Consider the following 20962-nt stretch of genomic DNA (forward strand, 5'->3'; position numbering starts at 1 on the left):
ACCAATACCCCGAGTATTAGCATTTGGTGTTCTGTGTATTTTTTGAATAAATAAAAAAAAATATGAAAAAAATGGCATGGGGTCCACAAATGAAACCTGACGGCTGTGGGCTGATGTTAATATGCTGGGAATGGGCCAATAGCACTAAAAGTTCCTCTGCTATTAATATCAGCTCAGAGCTGTTTGCTTAGCCTTTACGGGTTATTATAGTATTATAGGGGACCCCCCAAATGGCCTATATTCAATAACCAGCAAAGGCTAAGCAGACAGCTGTAGGCTGATATTAATAGCCAAGGAAATGGCCATGAATATTGTCCCTCTCCCAGATTAAAAAAATCAACTCTCAGCCACCCCTTTATAGATGATTCTCCATTTCTCCATTACTACCCCTGGGCTTGATGTCAGTGGCCATAAAACAGCTGACATTGACACCACTGGCCACCACACCAGGGCAAGTGGGAAGAGGTAGGCAAAGCGCCAGAATTTGAACATCTAATAGATGCGCCTTTTCTTGGATGGCTGCAGGCTGCTATTTTTAGGCTGGGGAGGACCAATATCCATAACCCTTTCCCAGTCTGAGAATATCAGACCCCAGCTGTCTGCTTTTGGCTGGTTGTCAAAAATGAGGGGGACCTCCACACCATTTTTAAAATTATCTACGGCTTGGAGACCACTCTATTTTTGATAATCAGCCAACATAAATATGAATTGATTAGAAGCAAGTTGAATTTGTTTAGAATTTTATGAAATTTGCAGGTCTTGGTGAATTCGAACAATTAGTGATACATTTCGAAATCACCAATTACCAAAAAATGCAGAACACTGCAACAGCCACAGAAGACATGAACGAGTAAGTTGCAGTTATCGCTTCACATGGTATAGCGCAGGCCATTAGCAGATACTATCAGAGTTAGTATAAAAGCCAAGGCAGGGAATGCAGCAGCCATGTTAGGGTGAATTATTATATTAAGGCGGCGTTAGAGCTCACAGTTCAACCATAAAGATAGGAAGAGAAAGCCCTAAGAGATTGGACAAATATTCCAAATAGTAATGTGCTGTACAGCAATGTAATAGTCTTCAAAAATAGAGAGATTCAATTGATAGGGAGTGAGAGATATAAACGAAGTGCCAGACTCAGTGTGCTTGATCAGTGATATGGTGTAGCTGGTGTCTTTCCTGCTGCATTTGAATTACCATTAGGGCTTGTTCACATGTTGTGTTTTTTCCATGAAAAAAAGCAGAGTTTTATTGTACTAGCAAAATGAATGAGATTTCTTAAATCTCATGCATATGTTCCTTGTTTTTTTTTTTCTAGTAGATTTGAAACAGTTTTAAATCTGCAACCAGCATGTCAATTCTTTCAGTGTTTTTGCAGCATTTTTTCATCCACTCAAATGAGTGAGAAAAAAAGCACACAAAAATATGGCAAAAGTGCGCATTTTCAACACATTTATCATGCACGGGCATGTTTTGGTGGAAAAATGTCTGATTTCACATACATAACATGTGCACAGACAGTTAAACCTTTTTTTTTTTACATAATTCTTAATGCACTAGAAATCAGAAGCCAGGCAGAACAATAGTTTTGTCAAAAAAAAATCTGAAATCAGTGTCAATCTGAGACAGTGTTTTTGCTTGTCACAAGTGATTGTACTGAGGTTTTGGACTTCTTGTGCAATACTTTTAGTTAAACAGGTGCATAAAGTCACCACCACTGGATTATGGAGCAGTGAGAACGTATTCAGTGCAGTGACAAATCACACTTCTCTATCTGGCGTCTGATGGACGAGTCTGAGTTTGGTTACAGCCACAGGAGAACCTTACTCGCCTGACTGCATTGCGCTCGCTGTTCAGTTTGGTAGAGGAGGGATGCTATTATAGGCTTGTTTTTCAGGGCTCGGCCCCAGACCCTTAGTTCTAGTGAAGTGAAATCTTAATGCATCGGCATAAGACATTGTGGACAATTGTAGCTTCCATCTTTGTGGGAACAGTTTGGAAAAGGACCTTTTCTGTTCTCCATGACTGTGCTCTAGTGCACAGTGCAAGGTCTATAAACACATGGTTGGAGGAGTTTGGTGTGAGAACATGGCCAGTCGCACAGAGCCTGGTCCCCAACCCATCAAACACCTTTGAGATGAACTAGAACAGAGATTATGAGCCTGGACTCTCCTCCAACATCAGGGTCTGACCTCACAAATGCTCTTGTGAATGAAGGAGTAAAAATTCACACATACACCTCTAAACTCTTGTAGAAATCCTACTCAGAAGAGGGGTAGATGTTATAGCTGCAATAGGAGGTCATAAAAGTTCCTGTAGAGAGAATGTGGAGGTCTCCCAATAATTTTGACCATGTAAGGAACATATGCAGCAAGTTCCCCCTAATGATGACTGTCAGCATCCTGTACTACAGGGTGTACAAAAGGTTAAGCCTTTTCTAGTGACGCTTATATAATTAGGTAATGTAAGCAAAGGGCACTGTAAATATTGAGACACATAGGTTTCCATTCCATAGGCTCTAATTAATTATGCACCTGTGTCTGGGCCTGTTTCACCCTTCTTCCATGGTTGCTGGTTTGGCAGTGTGGAGGTCACATCTGAAATGTCCAGATGTCATGTCCGGACCTGGTCGGCCTTTATCTGTGCTTGCTCTTCTTGCTCCATGGGAGTGATTCAGAAATGCTTTGGGTACCTTTGCATTTAATATAGTCTTTCTTTTAATACATTTAGGAGGCTGTAATGGCACAGCGCATATAAAAAGCGTACAGTAGGACTGCCCCATATGAGAATGCCGTGACGTGGCGTGGTGGCTCAAAGAATTGATCAATTGTTTGCTAAATGTCTCATTTTAAAGTACAGTTAGAAATCAATATGTGCCTATGTACTTTATGTATTGCATGCTGATCATAGGCAGTGTTGGCTTCTTGGCTTTTTTATTTGATATTGGTTTATGGCTGACCCCCACTTTTGTGTGCCGATCGAATTTAATATGGTGGTTTTTAAAATTGATTTGTTTAAAGCATTAAGAAAAATACATTTCCATAAGGCCTTTGTTTCCACTAATGCTACTAAGACTTTTTCCCCCCCAGGTAAAGTTCCCTGTGTAATTGGTCCTCTGGGTTTCTTAGCAGGTACATGGGCTTTAGCAGACATCAGAGATGACACCGGTAAATTGCTAAGAGTTAAATGCGACAGAAGGGGAAGCAAGTTGTGAGGAAGAAATTTGAGGGGGCCCGGCTTTATTTGCTGGGGACCCCTTGACTAGCCAGCAAGCTTGGTAGAGGGTAATTTTCTGCCTGCCTTCTTTTTCCCTGGAGCGCAAGGAACGGGTTAATAAGCTTCCGACCTTACCTTAGTGGTAGGCGCTTTTTCATTGGCAGGAGATGCTTACCCCGGTGATTGATCTTCCCCTCTCAAAAGGTATGAATTGATGTGCTCCTGGGATCCCTCCCTCTTTGACCTCGGTGATCGAGAGCGGCCCACCCTCCCCCCCCCTTTTTGTTTGTTATTTTGGTGTTCTAGTTCGGTTGTTTGGTTTAATGCTGTATGAAAGTCGCAGTGTTGGCGGTAGAAAACAAGGCTGGGTAACATGTGCCGGGAGTCCGATGACATATCCCCACAAATTTTTTGGATGGTTTAACATGATAAGCTGCGACCTTACCCCTCCAAAGATGGGTGTTTAAGGGATTAGTGATGTTGTAACTGATTACTCGCTAATAAAGTTGTGTTTTGAAAATATTGGTTTGTAGTGTTTTCTTTGCGCCGGGGAAAGGATGGAGGGCAGGTTTTCATAAGGTATGGACAGTCAAGGTTCTACCATTCATGGGAGGATGTAAATCCACCTACATGCCACCACATTTCTCCCGGTAATATAGTGGATGACTTTGAGGCACAAGTAATCAAAGACATGGAAGCTGTTATTTATCAACACTCCTCTCCAAATTTATCTGCAAAAGAGAAAAAAGCGATAACAGAAATCCAAAGTTGGTCTGATGTCGTAGTCCGCTCAGCCGACAAAGGAGGTAACGTTGTCCTCCTCACAAAAGATTTTTATGCGGCAGAAGCAAAGAGACAGTTACTGAATACCCAAACATATTTGGTATTGAAATCAGACCCAACAAATAGGTTCAAAGAAAATTTACGATCTCTTTTGCGCAAATATGTGGAGAGGAATGTTTTATCAAAACAAAGAGCGGTGAAGTTAATACCCAATTTTCCCCGAAAACCTCACTGATACCACATCCCTAAGGTGCATAAATCTCAAACATGCCCCCCCGGGTCGCCCAATCGTGTCTGGGATAGGGTCACCCACAGAGCCCCTATCCCAGTACATAGATTGGTTGCTACGCCCTCTACTCCGAGAAATCCCTTCATACGTTAAAGGCTCCAGGGACTTTATTAATATCATAAAAGATTTTGATTGGCAGGACAATTTCTGCATGGCCTCGATCGATATTGAGAGCCTTTATACCAGAATTCCACATTGTCAGGGGGTTGAGTCTATTAGACACATTGTTGGCAGCACAGGAAAAGACCCTGAGAAGGTGAATTTTATTTGTGAGTTTGTCATTCCAATTTGATGACACTTGGTATAAACAAATAGAGGGGACCGCAATGGGCACGCCAGTTGCATGCCCGTTTGCTAATTTGTTCCTCGCGGATTTTGAAGAGAAATATATTTATTCGATTCTCAGTCCCTTTTTGAAGCATATCCGTTTATTTGTTCGCTATGCGGATGACGTGGTCATAGTTTGAGATGGAACGGAATTCATTTTTTCATAATTTGTGGGATGGCTAAATGACAATAATCAGATGAATATGAAGTTCACATTTAAGTTCAGGGGCACATGTCTGGAATTTTTAGACTTTTTCATTCTCTTTCAGTCCAATGGACAATTATATCAGGAGTGTCATCAGAAAGAATTGGCATTTATTAGAGAGGGACAAGGATTTAACTGATATTGTCAAGAGAGGTCCTCTATTTGCGAGTCGCCGAAGTAAAAACTTAAAAGACCTTCTGGTCTGCAACAGATATAAAAGTGATAATAAAAACTGGCTAGGTCTGAACAGTCCTGTAGGCAATTATAAGTGCAAGAACTGCCCCTTCTGCCCCTTTAAATTGACAGGAAAATCTATCAAAATCGGAACAATTCAGCATGAGGTCCAGAACTTTATTTCTTGTAAAACAACCCAAGTTGTGTCTGTCATCTTCTGTCCCTGCAGTTTTTATTATTTAGGAAAAACTATTCGTCCATTGTATGTGCATGGGGGTAAAGCAGAGTCGCTGCGGTTCGCAGGTGTAGTAAAAGTATCACAGCCAACCCAAGGGGGAAACCATCATAGAATTCTCTTACAAAGAGAATCTAAGTGGATTCTATGAATGAATGCCACAGGACCTTTAGGGTTAAATGAGAAAATAGATATGGCGGTGTTTTTGTAGGAACTGCTCAGTGTTTGTATTTCCACATTTTATTATGATAGAGATTTTTTAACCCTTGTTTTTAATTCTGTGTTTGACTAATTTGTTCACATGTTTCACTCCATTGGGGGAGTATGAGTTGGAAATCAGGAGGTGTGTCCACATGTGTGTGCTTCTAAATTCCCACCTGCCTGCATTCCAGCCTCAGGACCCGTTGAAGCGCAAGTGCGTGAAACAGCCGCTGTCCACTCTCTGTACGTTCCTCCCGTACCAATGCCTTTTAATTAATAAAGAATTTTCATGACAGAACGGTGGGTGCCATCATGAAGCCAAGAAGCCATCAAGCTGGCTTCTTGGCTTTTTTATTTGATATTGGTTTGTGGCTGACCCCCACTTTTTGCCATGCGCGTTTGCTTATGCACGCCACTCAATCTGTCTTTATTCTGATTGATCTAGGCTGTTGTACACACATACAGCAGCCCTCCCCTCCCCCATAGACACTACTTAATTATGCACCTGTGTCTGGGCCTGTTTCACCCTTCTTCCATGGTTGCTGGTTTGGCAGTGTGGAGGTCACATCTGAAATGTCCAGATGTCATGTCTGGACCTGGTCGGACTTTATCTGTGCTTGCCCTTCTGGCGCCATGGGAGTGATTCAGAAATGCTTTGGGTACCTTTGCATTTAATATAGTCTTGCTTTTAATACATTTAGGAGGCCATAATGGCACAGTGTATATAAAAAAAACGTAGAGCAGGACTGCCCCATATGAGAATGCTGTGACGTGGCGCGGTGGCTCAAAGAATTGATCAATTGTTTGCTAAATGTCTCATTTTAAAGTACAGCTAGAAATCAATATGTATATATGCACTGTATGTATTGCGTGCTGACCATGGACAGCGCTGGCTTCTTATTCCATTAGAACTGCAGACACAAACGCTAGAATATTGTTAATTAAATTTATTTTAGATGCAATGAAAAAACAGTGCAAGAGTGTGCACGCCAATTATATTTGAAACATTCTATGACCATTTTTTTGAGAGGTAAAAGGTCCTCATTAAGGCAACCGAGCTGGTACATGGACCAGTTCTCCATGGGAAAATATAGGTAAATTTTGTCTCCACCAGAAGGAAAAATAATAGAATTGTAGAATGTTAGAGTTGGAAGGGACCTCCAGGGTGATCGTGTCCAAACCCCCTGCTCAATGTAGTATTCACTAAACCATCTCAGACAGATGACTGTCCAGCCTCTGCTTGAAGACTTCCATTGAAGGAGGACTCTCCACCTCTCGCGGCAGCCTGTTGCAAGAGAATCTTTTCATATTAGATATACTAGACACCCATGTGTATACAGCAGTTTTGTGATACTTGACTTTCATCAGAGACAACTCATCCAGTCATTCATTACCTTGCTCTGTACTTGTGTAGGGCGAGAATTCTGAAACAGCTGACTACAGATGAGTAGATCTGGTAGGGATAATTTTCTTCCTTCTGGAGGGGAGCTAATTTACATGACCAGTTTTAGCTATTTAAAGTCCTACTATTTAAGATTATCTCTGGAAGCTGTTTAGTTAGGACCATCTATAACCTGATGGCTCATTTGATGGTCAGACATTGACTTACAGGATAGCACCCTCCAATTGGTGACACTAGTGAGAATTTGCTTGTGCAATTTAGATCTCCTTCAGGAGCAAGGAAGCTATCTATGCAACTTAAACATTTGCACATTTTTTCCCCATGTCCTATCCCCAGTGTTGTTCAATATTTTTATAAATGATCTTAGATAAGGGATATGAAGGTAAACTAATCAAATTTGCAAAAGCAAAGCTTGGAGGGATAGCTATCACTAGAGAAGACAGAGAAAGGATTCAGAAGGATCTAGATAAGCTTGAATAATGGGCAGCGACTAATAGAATGGTATTTAACAGGGAGAAATGCAAGATTCTACATCTGGGCAAGGAAAACGAAAATTACATCTACAGAATGGGAGAAATAGAACTAAGCAACAGCACGTGTGAAAAAGACTTGGGTATACTAATAGATCACAGACTGCACATGAGTTAACAGTGTGATGCAGCAGCAAAAAAGGCAAACACCGTTCTAGGATGTATTAAGAAAAGCATAGCGTCTAGATCACATGAAGTAATTATCCCCCTCTACTCCTCCTTGGTCAGGCCTCATCTGAAATACTGTGACCAGTTCTGGGCACCACATTTTTAAAAAGAAAAATGAGAAACTGGAGCAAGTTCAGAGAAGAGCGGACTGCAAAGTATGCCCTACAAGGACAGTTAAAGGATCTGGGAATGTTTAGCTTGCAAAAAAAGAAGGCTAAGAGGAGATTTAATAGCGGTCTACAAATATCTGAAGGGCTGTTACAGTGTAGAGCAGTGGTCCCCAACCTTTTTTGCACCAGGGACCGACTTTAAGGAAGACTATTCTTCCATGGCCCGGTGGGGTGGGGCAGGGGCGGGGCTTTGGTCATATAGGGCGGGGTTATGGAGGGGGTTGGAGTTTAGTGCATACTTATGATTTAATTATGACATTTACTGTACATAGTATGATGGTTCCACCTGTAATCCCCAATATAAAGCATGATGGCTCCACACATATAACCCCCATATATATGATGGCCCCACATATGTAATCCCCCATATATAGTATGATGGCCACACAAAGTACTGATTTACATACCAAAGAAAAAAAAAAACCTCCTTTCCTCTCTTTATTCACTGCTGCTCCAGTCGAGCTGTGGCTGCAGTGTTACTAGGGCCATGGGCGGGAGAACAGAGTGCATGCTCTCAGCCCACAGACAGCGCTGACACATAACGGGGTCAGTGCGTTCCCGGCTGCAACCACACACGCGTCACAGCATTCAGATGATGAACGCTGTGTGCCAGGGCAGGCACTTGCAGTGTTCTCTGAGCTGCCGCAGAGAACAATGTCAATGTTCAGTGATGGTCTGCGGCAGCGCCGCGGACCAGCATAAGAACCACAACGGCCCGGTCCTGGGCCGCGGACCAGTAGTTGGGGATCCCTGGTGTAGAGTGATCATCATTATTCTCATTTCCACATGGAAACACCTGAAGCAATGAAATGAAACTGAAAAAGAGGAGACAGATTAGATATTAGAAAAAACTTTTTGACAGTGAGGGTGATCAATGAGTGGAACAGGCTGACTCGAGAGGTAGTGAGTTCTCCTTCAATGGAAGTCTTCAAACAGAGTCTGGACAGATATCTGTTGGAGATGGTTTAGTGTATCCTGCATTGAGCAGGGCGTTGGACACAATGACCCTTTAGGTCCTTTCCAACTCTTACATTCTAGGATTCTATAAAGCGCTGCCAATAGGAATGAATACTCAATGCCTCTCCTTAGGGAGAGACAGTCCCTCCAAAGCTATTGAAAGGTAATATTGTTCAGTCAATCAAACCCTGCTCAGAAGAGGCTCAAGTTCCCTGAAACAGATGTCTGTAGAAAGTTGTCTAGCTTGACTTATATCCCTAGTCTTGTCGCAATGATTATTAATGGACATTGACATACAGGGTAGCGCTGGCAGGTAGGCAAATAGTTTCCATTCTGGAAGAGAACGCTAATTTACATGTACTGCCCATGAAATATTGCATGAAACCCCTTCCACCCAAAAACTGCATAAATTGTCACGCAGGTCTTTGAAATGTAAATCCATTGACACCTTTATATATTATATCTGTTGCTGCATTTCCAAGTAATTAACATTTAATTCATGTGCAAATAAAGCATTAACTGATGTGGACATGACAGAGCTCTTCCCGAACCCCTGCATCTTGAGGTTATTACACCACCTTGAATCAGCCTCTATATCTTGATTGACTTCCCAATGGCTGATTTTCTTGCCTTACATCACACAGACAGTGAGCTATCAATCAAGCTAAAGTGGCTGGTGCTAGGCAGGCAAGCAACCTGGGAAGGCAGTTATTACTTAAGAGCTCTGTTATGCCCAGAGCACGTAACGTCAATTTCCATATGACTTAAAATGCTAACTACTTGGGAATGTAGCAACAGATAAAAGATCTAAAAGTGTCAATGTATTTACATTTCAAAGACCTGTGTGCCCATATATATGGTTAGGGGTTGATCTTACAGATAGATGCCCTTTGAGAAATGTCAGTTCCATCTCAAAGCAGTGTCACAGTATTAAAAGATAAGTCTTTGATAAAAGATATATCAGGAAAAGTGTCTAAGTAATTAAATTAAAAGGACTATGCCATATGCTTTCCACACAATAAATATATAATCCAGTAATTTCATCAGTTCATTTAAACAATTTGTACATTTATAGGATGTAAAAATAATATTTTTTTAGGTTCTTTTTTCCTTTAGAGATAAAAAAAAAAATCTGCAGTAAAATAAATTCAACGTAAAACAAGTAAATGCTGGCACGTGTATGTTCAATGGCTGTCATTCACAGTGGAGTCAGACGGTATCAATTCTCATATGTTCATTGTTATTCAGGGCAGGAGAAGGTTTGCTCTTCGGGCACTCAGTTCCTCCTCTGGAGAGTTCCTGAAAGAAAAGCCTTGGCGTCCACAGAGATACTAAAATCTTTTTATATTCTTTACGAAAGTTTTGGTTTAGAAGCCCATAAATCACAGCATTAAGGCAACTGTTAAAGTAAGCCATGAAGTAACTTAAGACGAACAGCCACTCGGGGATTTTGGGCGCCACCTTCTTAGGGTTGATGGCCACAGCTAAGCCGATGAGGTTCAGAGGAGCCCAACAAAAAGCGAAAATGACAAAAACGACAAACATCGTTAGAAAGTTCCTAAAGTCACTAGGTTTCATCCTTGGATTTGTCTCCGATTTGACTTTTCTTCTTACTTGAATGACCAAAATCCATATTCGGAGATAGCAAAATGTGACCACAGTGATGGGAACAATGAAATGGATGACCACCACCGTGATGGTGTATGATGTGCTCACAGTCTGAACAAAAGTACAGGAATAGATCCGAGGGTCGTACTCCAAAGAGCCAACAAAAAAGTTTGGGACTGTGGCCAAAACAGTGAGGACCCAGATTAGACAAACGCAAAATATTGTATTCCAAGTGCTGAAGACCTTGTCGTAGACGAAGCTGTGGCAGATGTAACAGTACCGGTTTATGGCAATCCCTGTGATGTTGAAGATGGATCCGATGACGCTCAGACCCATGACAAATCCGCTCACTTTGCAATGGATATCTCCAAGAACCCAACCATTTTTAAAAATAGCCACCAGGACTAGTGGATAGGGATAAAAGGCCACCACCAGGTCTGCAAAGGCCAAGCTGACGACAAAGGCATTACCTGCAAGAGAAGACATTGGGTTAGTCAACTGGCAATCAATTATCTTCTAAAGGTTCTTTGATCAGCTCAAAATGATCTAAGCCTAGCTAATTTACACATAATGTAGGAAGTGCTGGTACAAATATTGTCATCTCACATGTCAACCATTACCTTTCCGTAAATCAGGGGTGAGGGACCTCAGGCCCCAGGGCCATTTACGGCCCTCCATGACCTTTAATCCGGCCCCCGGGCAGATTCTCAGGGACAACAGTACTTTGTCAGGGAGTTATATTTTGATTGCCACCAGCTCATTAGTTTCTTTTTGCTCTGTGAGCACACACATGCAGTGTTCACTACTGAACACTGAAGGGCATGCAATGAAAGATTACGTCCTGACACCAGTGCCAGAGTCAGGATGTACTTTGTGGGCAGAGTTTATATGGCCCCCGAAGGATGGTATAAATATCCAAATGGCCCTTGGCAGAAAAAAAGATTCCCCACCTCTGCCGTAAATCTTGTCAAGGGCATCAATTTCTCCCAACACAAATTAATTCACAACATGCTAGAAAAATCATCTACAGACTCCAATGCACATCACCATTACCGAGTGACTGCATTTAGGTACATAAACGTAAACATCTCCTGATAGAGTATCACAAATCATGTATTTTTCAAAAATGACTCTCTCTCATCACTCCTCTTGGGATATATCGGTCACCGAAAGAAAAAGAAACAAAGGACACATTTGTATTCTAATGACACCACAAATAAGGAAAGTGGCCAAAACTTTTTAACCCCTTAATGACCGGAGCTTTTTTTTATTTTTCGCATTCGTTGTTCGCTCCCCTTCTTTCCAGAGCCATAACTTTATTATTTTTCCGTTTATATGGCCGTGTGAGGGCTTATTTTTGGCGGGACGAGTTGTACTTTTAAATGACATCATTGGTTTTACCATATCGTGTACTCGAAAACGGGAAAAAAATTTCAAGTGCGGTGAAGTTGCAAAAAAAGTGCAATCCCACACTTGTTTTTTGCTTGGCTTTTTTGCTAGGATCACTAGATGCTAAATCTGACCTGCTATTATGATTCTCCAGGTCATTACGAGTTCATAGACACCAAACATGTCTATGTCCTCTTTTATGTAAGTGGTGAAAAAAAAATTCCAAAGTTTGCTGAAAAAAAAAAAATTTGCGCAATTTTCCGAGACCCGTAGCGTCTCCATTTTTCATGATCTGGGGTCGGGTGGGGGCTTATTTTTTCCGTGCCGGACTGACGTTTTTAATGATACCACATTTGTGCAGATATGATCTTTTGATCGCCCGTTATTGCATTTTAATGCAATGTCTTGGCGACCAAAAAACGTAATTCTGGCGTTTTGAATTTTTTTCTCGCTACGCCGTTTAGCGATCGGGTTAATGCTTTTCTTTTGTTGATAGATCGGGCGATTCTGAACGCGGCGATACCTAATATGTGTATGTGGGATTTTTTTTTTTACTGTTTTATTTTGATTGGGGCGAAAGGGGGGTGATTTGAACTTTTAGGTTTTTTTAATTTTTTTTTATTTTTAAACATTTTTTTTAAACTTTTGGCATGCTTAATGCGGGCTCAGCGCCGGAGCCCTCATCCAAGCAGGGGATATGTCTAATGACGGACTGTGTCCGTCATTGGACATTAAGGGGTTAAAACAGAGACCTCATAAACATCTCCTGATAGAGTATCACAAATCATGTATTTTTCAAAAATTACTATCTCTCATCACTTTTTCTTGGGATGGGTCAAAGCAACAGAAAGTAAGGATATATCTGTATTATAACAGGAGGGATTAGAGAGAGTCATTTTTGAAAAAATACATGATTTGTGATTCTTCCAAGCCGATGTGCAGAACGTTTACTGGAATCATTTCGATGGGAGTTAATGCTGCACAATGGGGGTCACATCAGATACCGGCAGCACAGGTTCACATACTTTTGACACTCACAGACATGTAATGCTAAATCATTGTCCTCAATAACAAAAAAATGACAAAATCTAATATTCTTGACCCGTTTGTTTGCTTTCATTCTTTGTCTACAACTATCTGTCATTTTAGGTCAAATTTAGCAAAAACATGAACAATTCCGATGGGCTCACAAATTTTCATCACGTCTATATAACATAAGAGCTCCAGAGAATAACGCCCAGACCAGCACTATTAGCAACCAATACTGCATATATAATTCATTATGACAGGCTAGAAGCCGGGGGAGCAGTAGCGTTGCTATCAGGGGGGCAGAGGGTGCGGTCGCCCCGGGCCCCTTGCTCTGAGGGGGCCCACCCAGAGCTACTGCCACTGGGTTCGCCACCTGAGTTGTAATCAGGGTTACTGGTTAGGGGCCCACTCAGATTTTTCGCCCCCTGCCCCCCCGAGCTCAACCCCTAGCTACGCCTCTGCGGGGGGAGCACAACAATCTTGCAGTTTATTGATTCTACATAGTGAGGGATTTATGAGAATATTGATTCCTTGTCAATAATAAAATTCACTTAGGCTTATACATCATTTTTCCTATTGCTCACAGTATTTCTCTTTGGGTTCGCTCACACTGGCGAGGGGCCAGCATGTAACTCTGACGAGTGCTATGCGATGTTTCATCAGATAGCACTGGGCCCAATGTTACACTATGGAGCAGTGCCGACTAACACTTATTTCTCATGCAAAGTCGGAATAAGCAAAAAAAAATTGCTGCATACTGCGATTGGCACCTTATATAGGACGACGTGCGCTCATACAAGACTATGGGTGCATGCAAAACATCGGACTGCACTCCGATGTCTTCCGAGTGCAGTCCGATATACATCGACTCACACAATGGAGAAGATAGAGAAATTAAGTTCTCCATCTTCTCCACACCTGTAACACAATTCTTGCATGCAGGAGAATCACATCACAGAAAAATGACACTGGGCTCACACTCGCAGCAGAGTGAGAGAGTCCTTTATTGCATTAAGTCCTTTATTCAGACATTAACCCCTGCATGCATGGATTCAGTGGCGGATTAAGTGGACTATGGGCCCGGGGCTGTTCATAAAACCTGGGCCCCTGTACCCCACTTCCCAGGAAAACATTTTCTGTCAAAATTTTGTGGCTCTTCTCACAAAAACACTGCATATGCTGATTTTTAGGTATACAAATTGTAACATTTATTAGACCATAAAAACAAAGAAAAATTACTTTTTTCTCACAAGAAATTGTATTGTATGGTCAAACAATATAAATAATATTAAATCGGCTGTTCCCGAATTTGGCGCCCCCCGGGCGGTGAATGGCCTGCTCGGATGCGGGGTCTGGAAAGGAATAAAATGGCCGTGCTTGGGAGGGGGTACCGGCCTGGCCGGCTACTGGTTAGGGATGTTAATGATTAATCACACAGTCACAGACAGACATTCATTTCTGACACACTGCCTGCGACAGTGCTCCCACGCAGCACAGACAGTAATGTGCAGGCTCAGCGCCGCCTCCTCTGCCCCTGGCCGCAGTATAAGTTACACTTTATATATATATATATATATATATATATATATAAAACAATACCAAATGGAACAATTCGCAATGTACCCCAGGCGAGTCACCATTTGTAAAATTATGTCTCAAAGGGGATCGATAATGGACACTCCCACATAACATGTTAACACAAAAAAATGGAGTGAAAGTCCAAAATATTTTAGAAACGTAAGAAATTTATTATACATAAAAATCGTACTGACAATTATAATCAACATCTACAATGAAGGAATCGGGTAATATCAGCTGCTAATTGTCCTGTCCATATAATATTAAGTGAAAAGGAGCCAAGTGCTTCTTGTAATGATGGGCCATAAAACCGGGACACAAAGTGTAGGGAAGAACCCAGGTGCGCACCCTGAGGAACAACCCCGTTATCCCGTGCTAAAGTGCTTACCCATCATGTGCTCCAGCCTCCAGGACAAGTGCAGCGCTGCCACGCTGCACTTGCGCTGGTGGCGGCGCTGCACTTGTCCTGGAGCACATGATGGGTAAGCACTTTAGCACGGGATAACGGGGTTGTTCCTCAAATAAATTTCTTACGTTTCTAAAATATTTTGGACTTTCACTCCATTTTTTTGTGTTAACATATAAGTTACACTTAGGCTGTGTGCACACGCTACGGATTAGGTGCGGATTCATCCGCGCGGATTTTGTAAAATCCGCAGGTGAAACCGCAGGTCAAAACACCTGCGGTTTTACCTGCGGATTGCTCTGCGGTTTTGCCCTGCGGTTTATCATCTCCTCAATAGAGGAGATGGCAAACCGCAGGAGAATCCGCAGAAAGAATTGACATGTCAAAAACCGCTGCGGAACCGCAGCAAAATCCGCAGTGAGTGCACACAACCTTACACAGGCTGCCTGCGACTGCCTGGCTGCTGTGTGTGTGAGTGACTCTGTGTGACACTGAGGAAGGAAGCCGCCTGCAGGGAGAGCTCAGCAGCTGACTGAGCATGGAGGGAGGCTGGGGAGAGGCAGAGCATCCTCCTCCCAAATGGTGAGTGACCTGTGACCCACCTGCGCTAGCCGCTGCCAAAATCTCCTGCTAATACTCAGTCCTCTTCTCTCCTCACTGTGCCTCGGCCGGCCGCCTCCACGCTTCTCTCCCGAGTCCCACAGCACAGAGAGGAGGAATTTCTGCTCCTGCCGTGCTGCGCCGCCCCCACACACGTGCCGCCTGGGGCGGCCCGCCCCCCGCACCCCCCCGCAACCCCCTTCCTACGCCACTGGGCGGCGGCGGCTCACACAGATGCCGACCGGATTGGCCCCTGCCCTGGGCCCCCAAAAAACCTTGGGCCCGGGCGACCGCCCCATCCGCCCCTATTAAGATCCGCCACTGCATGGATTGTCTTTCCTAAACGCTCCATGATGTACAATTAAGTCAGAAGGATCAAGCTGTCTCAGAAGCTATGCCCATGCGAATAAGTGTGGGAGCTTGGCAGTGATTGATAGATGGTCTTCCACTTTAACCTTTGAGATGCCATAATTTTCACACATTGGTCATCGGGGGGCGCAGGCAATTTCAGAAAAAGCAAGCTGGTCAAATGTAAATGTATTCCATGAGCTGATGATGAACACAGACAGGTAGTTATATATGTAGATTGGTAATACAATAAATTGTTTTGATAAGTAGGGGCCAAAAAATGTTTTCTGGTTGAGGTGCCACCTGCAGGTCATTGTGTCTTTCTGCAGGTTTATGAAAATGAATGTTTAAACTATATTTAGTGATAAAATCGTGAATGTGTGATTTGTTTCTCTGTTTTCTTGCTGAAGGGAGCAAGTTTACCTTTCAAATGGTGTATCATGTGTGGTGTGGGGCAAAGTAATCCCTGAAAAAGCAGTGCATGTTTACAAATGTGTTGGTAGTGTGCTTTGGGGTACTGTGGTGCCACCTGCAGGTCATTTTTCCTTACTGCAGGTTTCTGAAAATTAATGTTTAAACTGTATTTTGTGATGAAATTGTGAATGTGTGGTTTGTTTGGCTATTTTCTTGCTGAAGGGGTCAAATGGTGTATCATTTGTGTGTGGGTGCAGCATGAACGGGGAGACAAAAGAATCACCAAAAAACAGTGTTTAGAAATAATAGAATAGATGGTACTAAGGTCCTGCGATAAAATAAGTCTAAAAAAAATTGACACATCATTATAAATCACAGCACATCGTGTCTGAAAAATACATAAAATTAGTCACTAAATCATATGTACCCTAAAAGTGATACAAAATTTCCTTCAAAGATAAGAATGTGCACATTTTTTTTAAATTACAGAGCTATAGGAGAGATCAGCGCAAAAATAGGGTCTTATCCGAGAGATATGACAAGCGGTAAAACCAGATTACACTCACCTTCTAGACATATTCAAAAAGCATGTCAAACGGAATATCAGCTGCAGCAGATCCACGGGTCAGCAACTGACCATAAGACATCAAAGGATGGAAGGAAAGGTTTGTGGGTGGTTCCTGCTCTTGCCAACAGTTAATGAGATGTATATCCCAGGATATAAAACTAAATGGTGGTTTATTCTACGCGTTTCAAAGTACAAATGAGTTCTTCATCAGGAAAGACCACAAGATATGAACGCGTAGAATAAACCACCATTTCACTTTATATCCTGGGATATACGTCTCATTAACTGTCGGCAAGCGCAGGAACCACCCACAAACCTTTCTTCCATCCTTTGATACATTTTTTTTAAAGAAAACAAGCTTGTATTACGTGAAAACGTTTTAAGTACTGAAAACAAAGACTACACACGTTCACACGTTTGGTATCACAGTAATCGGATTAACCCACAGAATAAATGTACTTAATAAATTGTATTAAACAGTATAAAAAAAAGAAATGTCTGTATTTTTGTATTCCAACGGCACGTTAAAATAAACAGAAGTTAATTTCTGGCATTATTACATGTAATAAATCAATGATGTGAACAAACTTGAGAATTTTTGCTAAGCTTTGATAATCTTTGTTATACATTTTGTCAGAGAAATCTGCTACTTTATTGATGTATGGTCTCCCTCCTGCCTTCTGAATGTATCACCCATTCAAAAAACTTTAAAATCTAGCCTAATCAAAGTAAAATTGACTGCCAACTTACTGAGGAATCATATCACAGCTGCCTAGGATCATCTATAAAGAAGGGCGTGAGGAAGAGGAGAAGCAAAGTTAAAGGGAGAGACAGAGGCACAAACACCTGCTGCTGCTTTATAGTAAGCATTTTATCTGACGTCAGAGCTGGATTCATGGCTACACTGCTCAGCACTGCTGTATAATGGCCTTCAATTGGCTGCTACATCTGAGAGTTGGGGATTCATGGCTACACTGCTCAGCACTGCTGTGAAATGGCCTTCAATTTGCTGCTACATCTGAGAGCTGGATTCATGTCTACACTGCTCACTACTGCTTTATAATGGCCTTCAATTGGCTGCTACATCTGAGAATGTGCTACATAAAGACAGGAGATCAGGAATCCCACATGTCTGTGTATGCTGTGTATATGAGACATTGAAGCAGATATCTAGCTTAGACATAACTGAAAATTATTGATAGAGCCTGCAGGGGGGAGGGGGGGGACGGATGAAAAATGCAGTCATATAATGGCTAGAAATAATGTTGTTTTCCATGATACAGTGAAGCTCACTGTTTATGTACAATCAGAGTAGAACAGAATGGTAAAAATATGTTTTGTCTTCTCCCTTCGATACTGGGAAGTCTCTAATGGCTGTGTAGGTAAATGTTCTAGCTATCTGTAGCCACCACTAGAGGGAGCTCACTTGTATTTGTATACATTGAACTCAATAACAACACAATAAGTAGTAAACTCTATCTAGTGGTGACTGCAGGTAGCCAGGGTGCTACGTTATAATGCTTTGTCGCAGATGATGTCAAATTTTGCATCAAAAGCTCCGACTGCAGATTTTCCTTTAAATCTGTACCATTTATTTCCAATGCAATGGGCTTAATAACCAAGTCTGCCCATTATAAAAGTGCACCTTAGATGGTAAAAAAAAATTGTAAACAAAGAATTGCAAAAATAATATTAAATAACATGGACACACAATACCAACATATTTAAAAAAAAAAAACAAAAAAAAAAACTGACAATTTGAGTTTGCTAGGGGATCAGCCCCTTCCTATAATCACAGTCAGGCTGAATTATCTCAAAAGCATGAGAAACTATTCCCAGACTTATTAGCAAAACATTTTTCATAACAGTACCCAAGTATCACCAGAAGGAGGTGACAGAGAGTAAATCAAGATTAGGAAGCTTACGTTTGTGCTGCAGCTGAACCACAAGTCTCAGCCTGATTGTCATATCGAGATTTTTAGTCCATCAGTAGTATGACATTATTTGCCTGTTTCTTTGGCTCGTGCCGCCGGCAATGTTTTCCCTTTGAGATGTCAGTAAAGTGGAATTTTTGCCATGAAAATCCTGTATTTATGCAAAATATATAAATCTGCACCCAAATGACACCGGTCACTGATCTTGAATTGCTCTACAAGCTAAACAAATCAATAATTCATACAAAATTATTAGAGTATGTGCGGCCTGATGACCCTTAAATGCGGATAGATGGCAGCGCTACATGTTTACCGTGTCTCATATTTTCCAGAAGCATGTCACTGCACTTCCTTCTGTGTCGAGAGCAAAAAAATCTGTTTGCATTACCTATACGGCAGATTAAACTAGTCTAATAGCTTTGAAAATATTAATATAACTTTTTTTTTTGGGGGGAGGGGGGTTCAGACAACCCCATTGCCTGATATCATTTGAGTTCATAAAGACTGAAAACACAGTTAATTAGGAGCCTTAAGGGTCAGAATATAGCATATTTATTCCAGGGACTTTTCAGAATAAGCTGTTAAGTGTAACGCTGTGACGGTCTTCTGTAAGGAAGAGTAGCATCAAACTGTCCCTGGAATTGGGACTATCCCTGTCCCAGGGGTACTCTTGAAGGTAGAGAGGCCTGAGTCTCCGACCTTACTATGCTCGTGTTAAACCCTGATCTATCCCCTCCTCCACCCCATGATGCCTGGGACAAAAATATAAAGCAAACAATACAGAAAGACAAAACAGGGATAGCAGAAAGCAACAAACATACAAACACTCGCCAAAGGTAAATAGGTATGTAGGGAAGAATATTAATGTACTAGCCAAATGGGAATAGGACAATGAGGAAGGCATACACCGAAAAACAGCATGCAACCATCTCCAGTAGCAACACTGGCCTCCAAATCAGTGTGAACAAACCACTATGTTGGACAAGTCTGTTATAAAGACGGGAAGACTAAATATATATAAAAACAGCCTTTAATAAACCTCCCTGACGAAGGACGCTGGTACCGAAACGCACGTCGGGGAGTGCCTGGCATTACCGCAAGAGGCTGTCATTATACCGCTGGTATGTAACACATGGTTTTATCGGCTCACATATCACTGAATGGTCACACACCGCTCCTTATAGCTATATGGTCACATGTGATATGATTATTATGGCATATCATGGATATGTATTTACACACATATAGTACTATTTACATGAGGGTTGTGTAATTTAATGGTGGTTGGAATCACTTTTTGTGATATATTTTAGTAGAATAATGTACAAATATTTACAATATCACTTTTTATGATATGTGTTAATCTATATATATATACATTTATATTTGCGGGATGAAGATATGAACTATACATATGTACTATATTGTTGCACAATGTTTTTTTAAAATATTTTTTTGACAGATCTCAGGAATTATCTTTATATATGTATGTTGTGATTCTGTATTAACTATTGGTATGCCTTAGGCACTTTTTTCTTGCACATTGTTTACGATTGCCAAATCCGATTTATTAAAGGCTGTTTTTATATATATTTAGTCTTCCCGTCTTTATAACAGACTTGTCCAACATAGTGGTTTGTTCACACTAAATAATCGAATGGTTTCCATTCAATCTGTATGACACATCAGGAGGATCTGTCTTTAAAAATTGAATGTATGCACTATTTGACTCGAAAACAATTATCTGATTATATGAATATTGGTGCATGGGTTCTATTTATTATTTTTATTTCCTCTCTGCTGTGTCTTTTTGTTACTAATACCGGCCTCCAATTCAGCACAGCGTCTCCAAGGAGCTAGGAAGCAAAGCTTTCACTGACAAGAGAGAGAAGGTCTGGGCAGGTTTTATAGGAAGAGGTAATGACCAGATCAGCTGCAATGGAGTTGCAAGTTTCTGACCATCATAGAAAGAGTCATTGACCTCTTCAGCACCAAAGAAAACCAAATTTATTTAATATGGGACACAAGCACACAGACTAAATGGAAGATCTGTAATTCCTAATAAGTAGTGAACTTCTAACCCCAGAACCCCCCCGGAGGATGTGGCACACTCATGACATTAAGTCTGCGTGCAGGCCATGTGGCATAAGACTTATTTCTGGCCTTGTTGTAACTATTATCCTGTATTTGTCTCATAAGTTTTCCCTTATGTAGGCTCTAATTTTTAGTTGTCTCTGAGTTGGTGGGTAGAAAACAACTGCTATGATGTCTGCAATTCAAAAAACAAACATACAAGTAGATCATTCTCAAAAGCAATAGCAGCAGCAAGGAGGACATTATACGTCAGTACTGAGTAGTGTAGCTGTTAGTCCATCTCTGCAGTGAAATAAAACACTTATTAGGAAATAACAGCATTTTTTTGTTTCTGTACTTG

The 20962-nt window shown here is 41.5% G+C and overlaps 1 protein-coding gene across 1 annotated transcript in view; it reads right to left on the minus strand.

Annotated features, from left to right (window-relative positions):
- Positions 1–6359: 6359 nt before the first annotated feature.
- LOC141069077 (melatonin receptor type 1B-like) overlaps positions 6360–20962 on the minus strand; it is a 204849-nt gene continuing 190246 nt past the window's right edge. The window contains exon 2 of the mRNA XM_073558392.1: positions 6360–10732. Coding sequence (XP_073414493.1) covers positions 9864–10732 — 869 coding nt within the window. The 3' untranslated portion in view covers positions 6360–9863. The remainder of the gene's footprint in view (positions 10733–20962) is intronic.

The sequence above is a fragment of the Dendrobates tinctorius genome, unplaced genomic scaffold, assembly GCF_039654945.1.
Source record: "Dendrobates tinctorius isolate UK_male_01 unplaced genomic scaffold, ASM3965494v1 ptg000256l, whole genome shotgun sequence".
NCBI classification, from domain to species: Eukaryota; Metazoa; Chordata; class Amphibia; order Anura; family Dendrobatidae; genus Dendrobates; species Dendrobates tinctorius.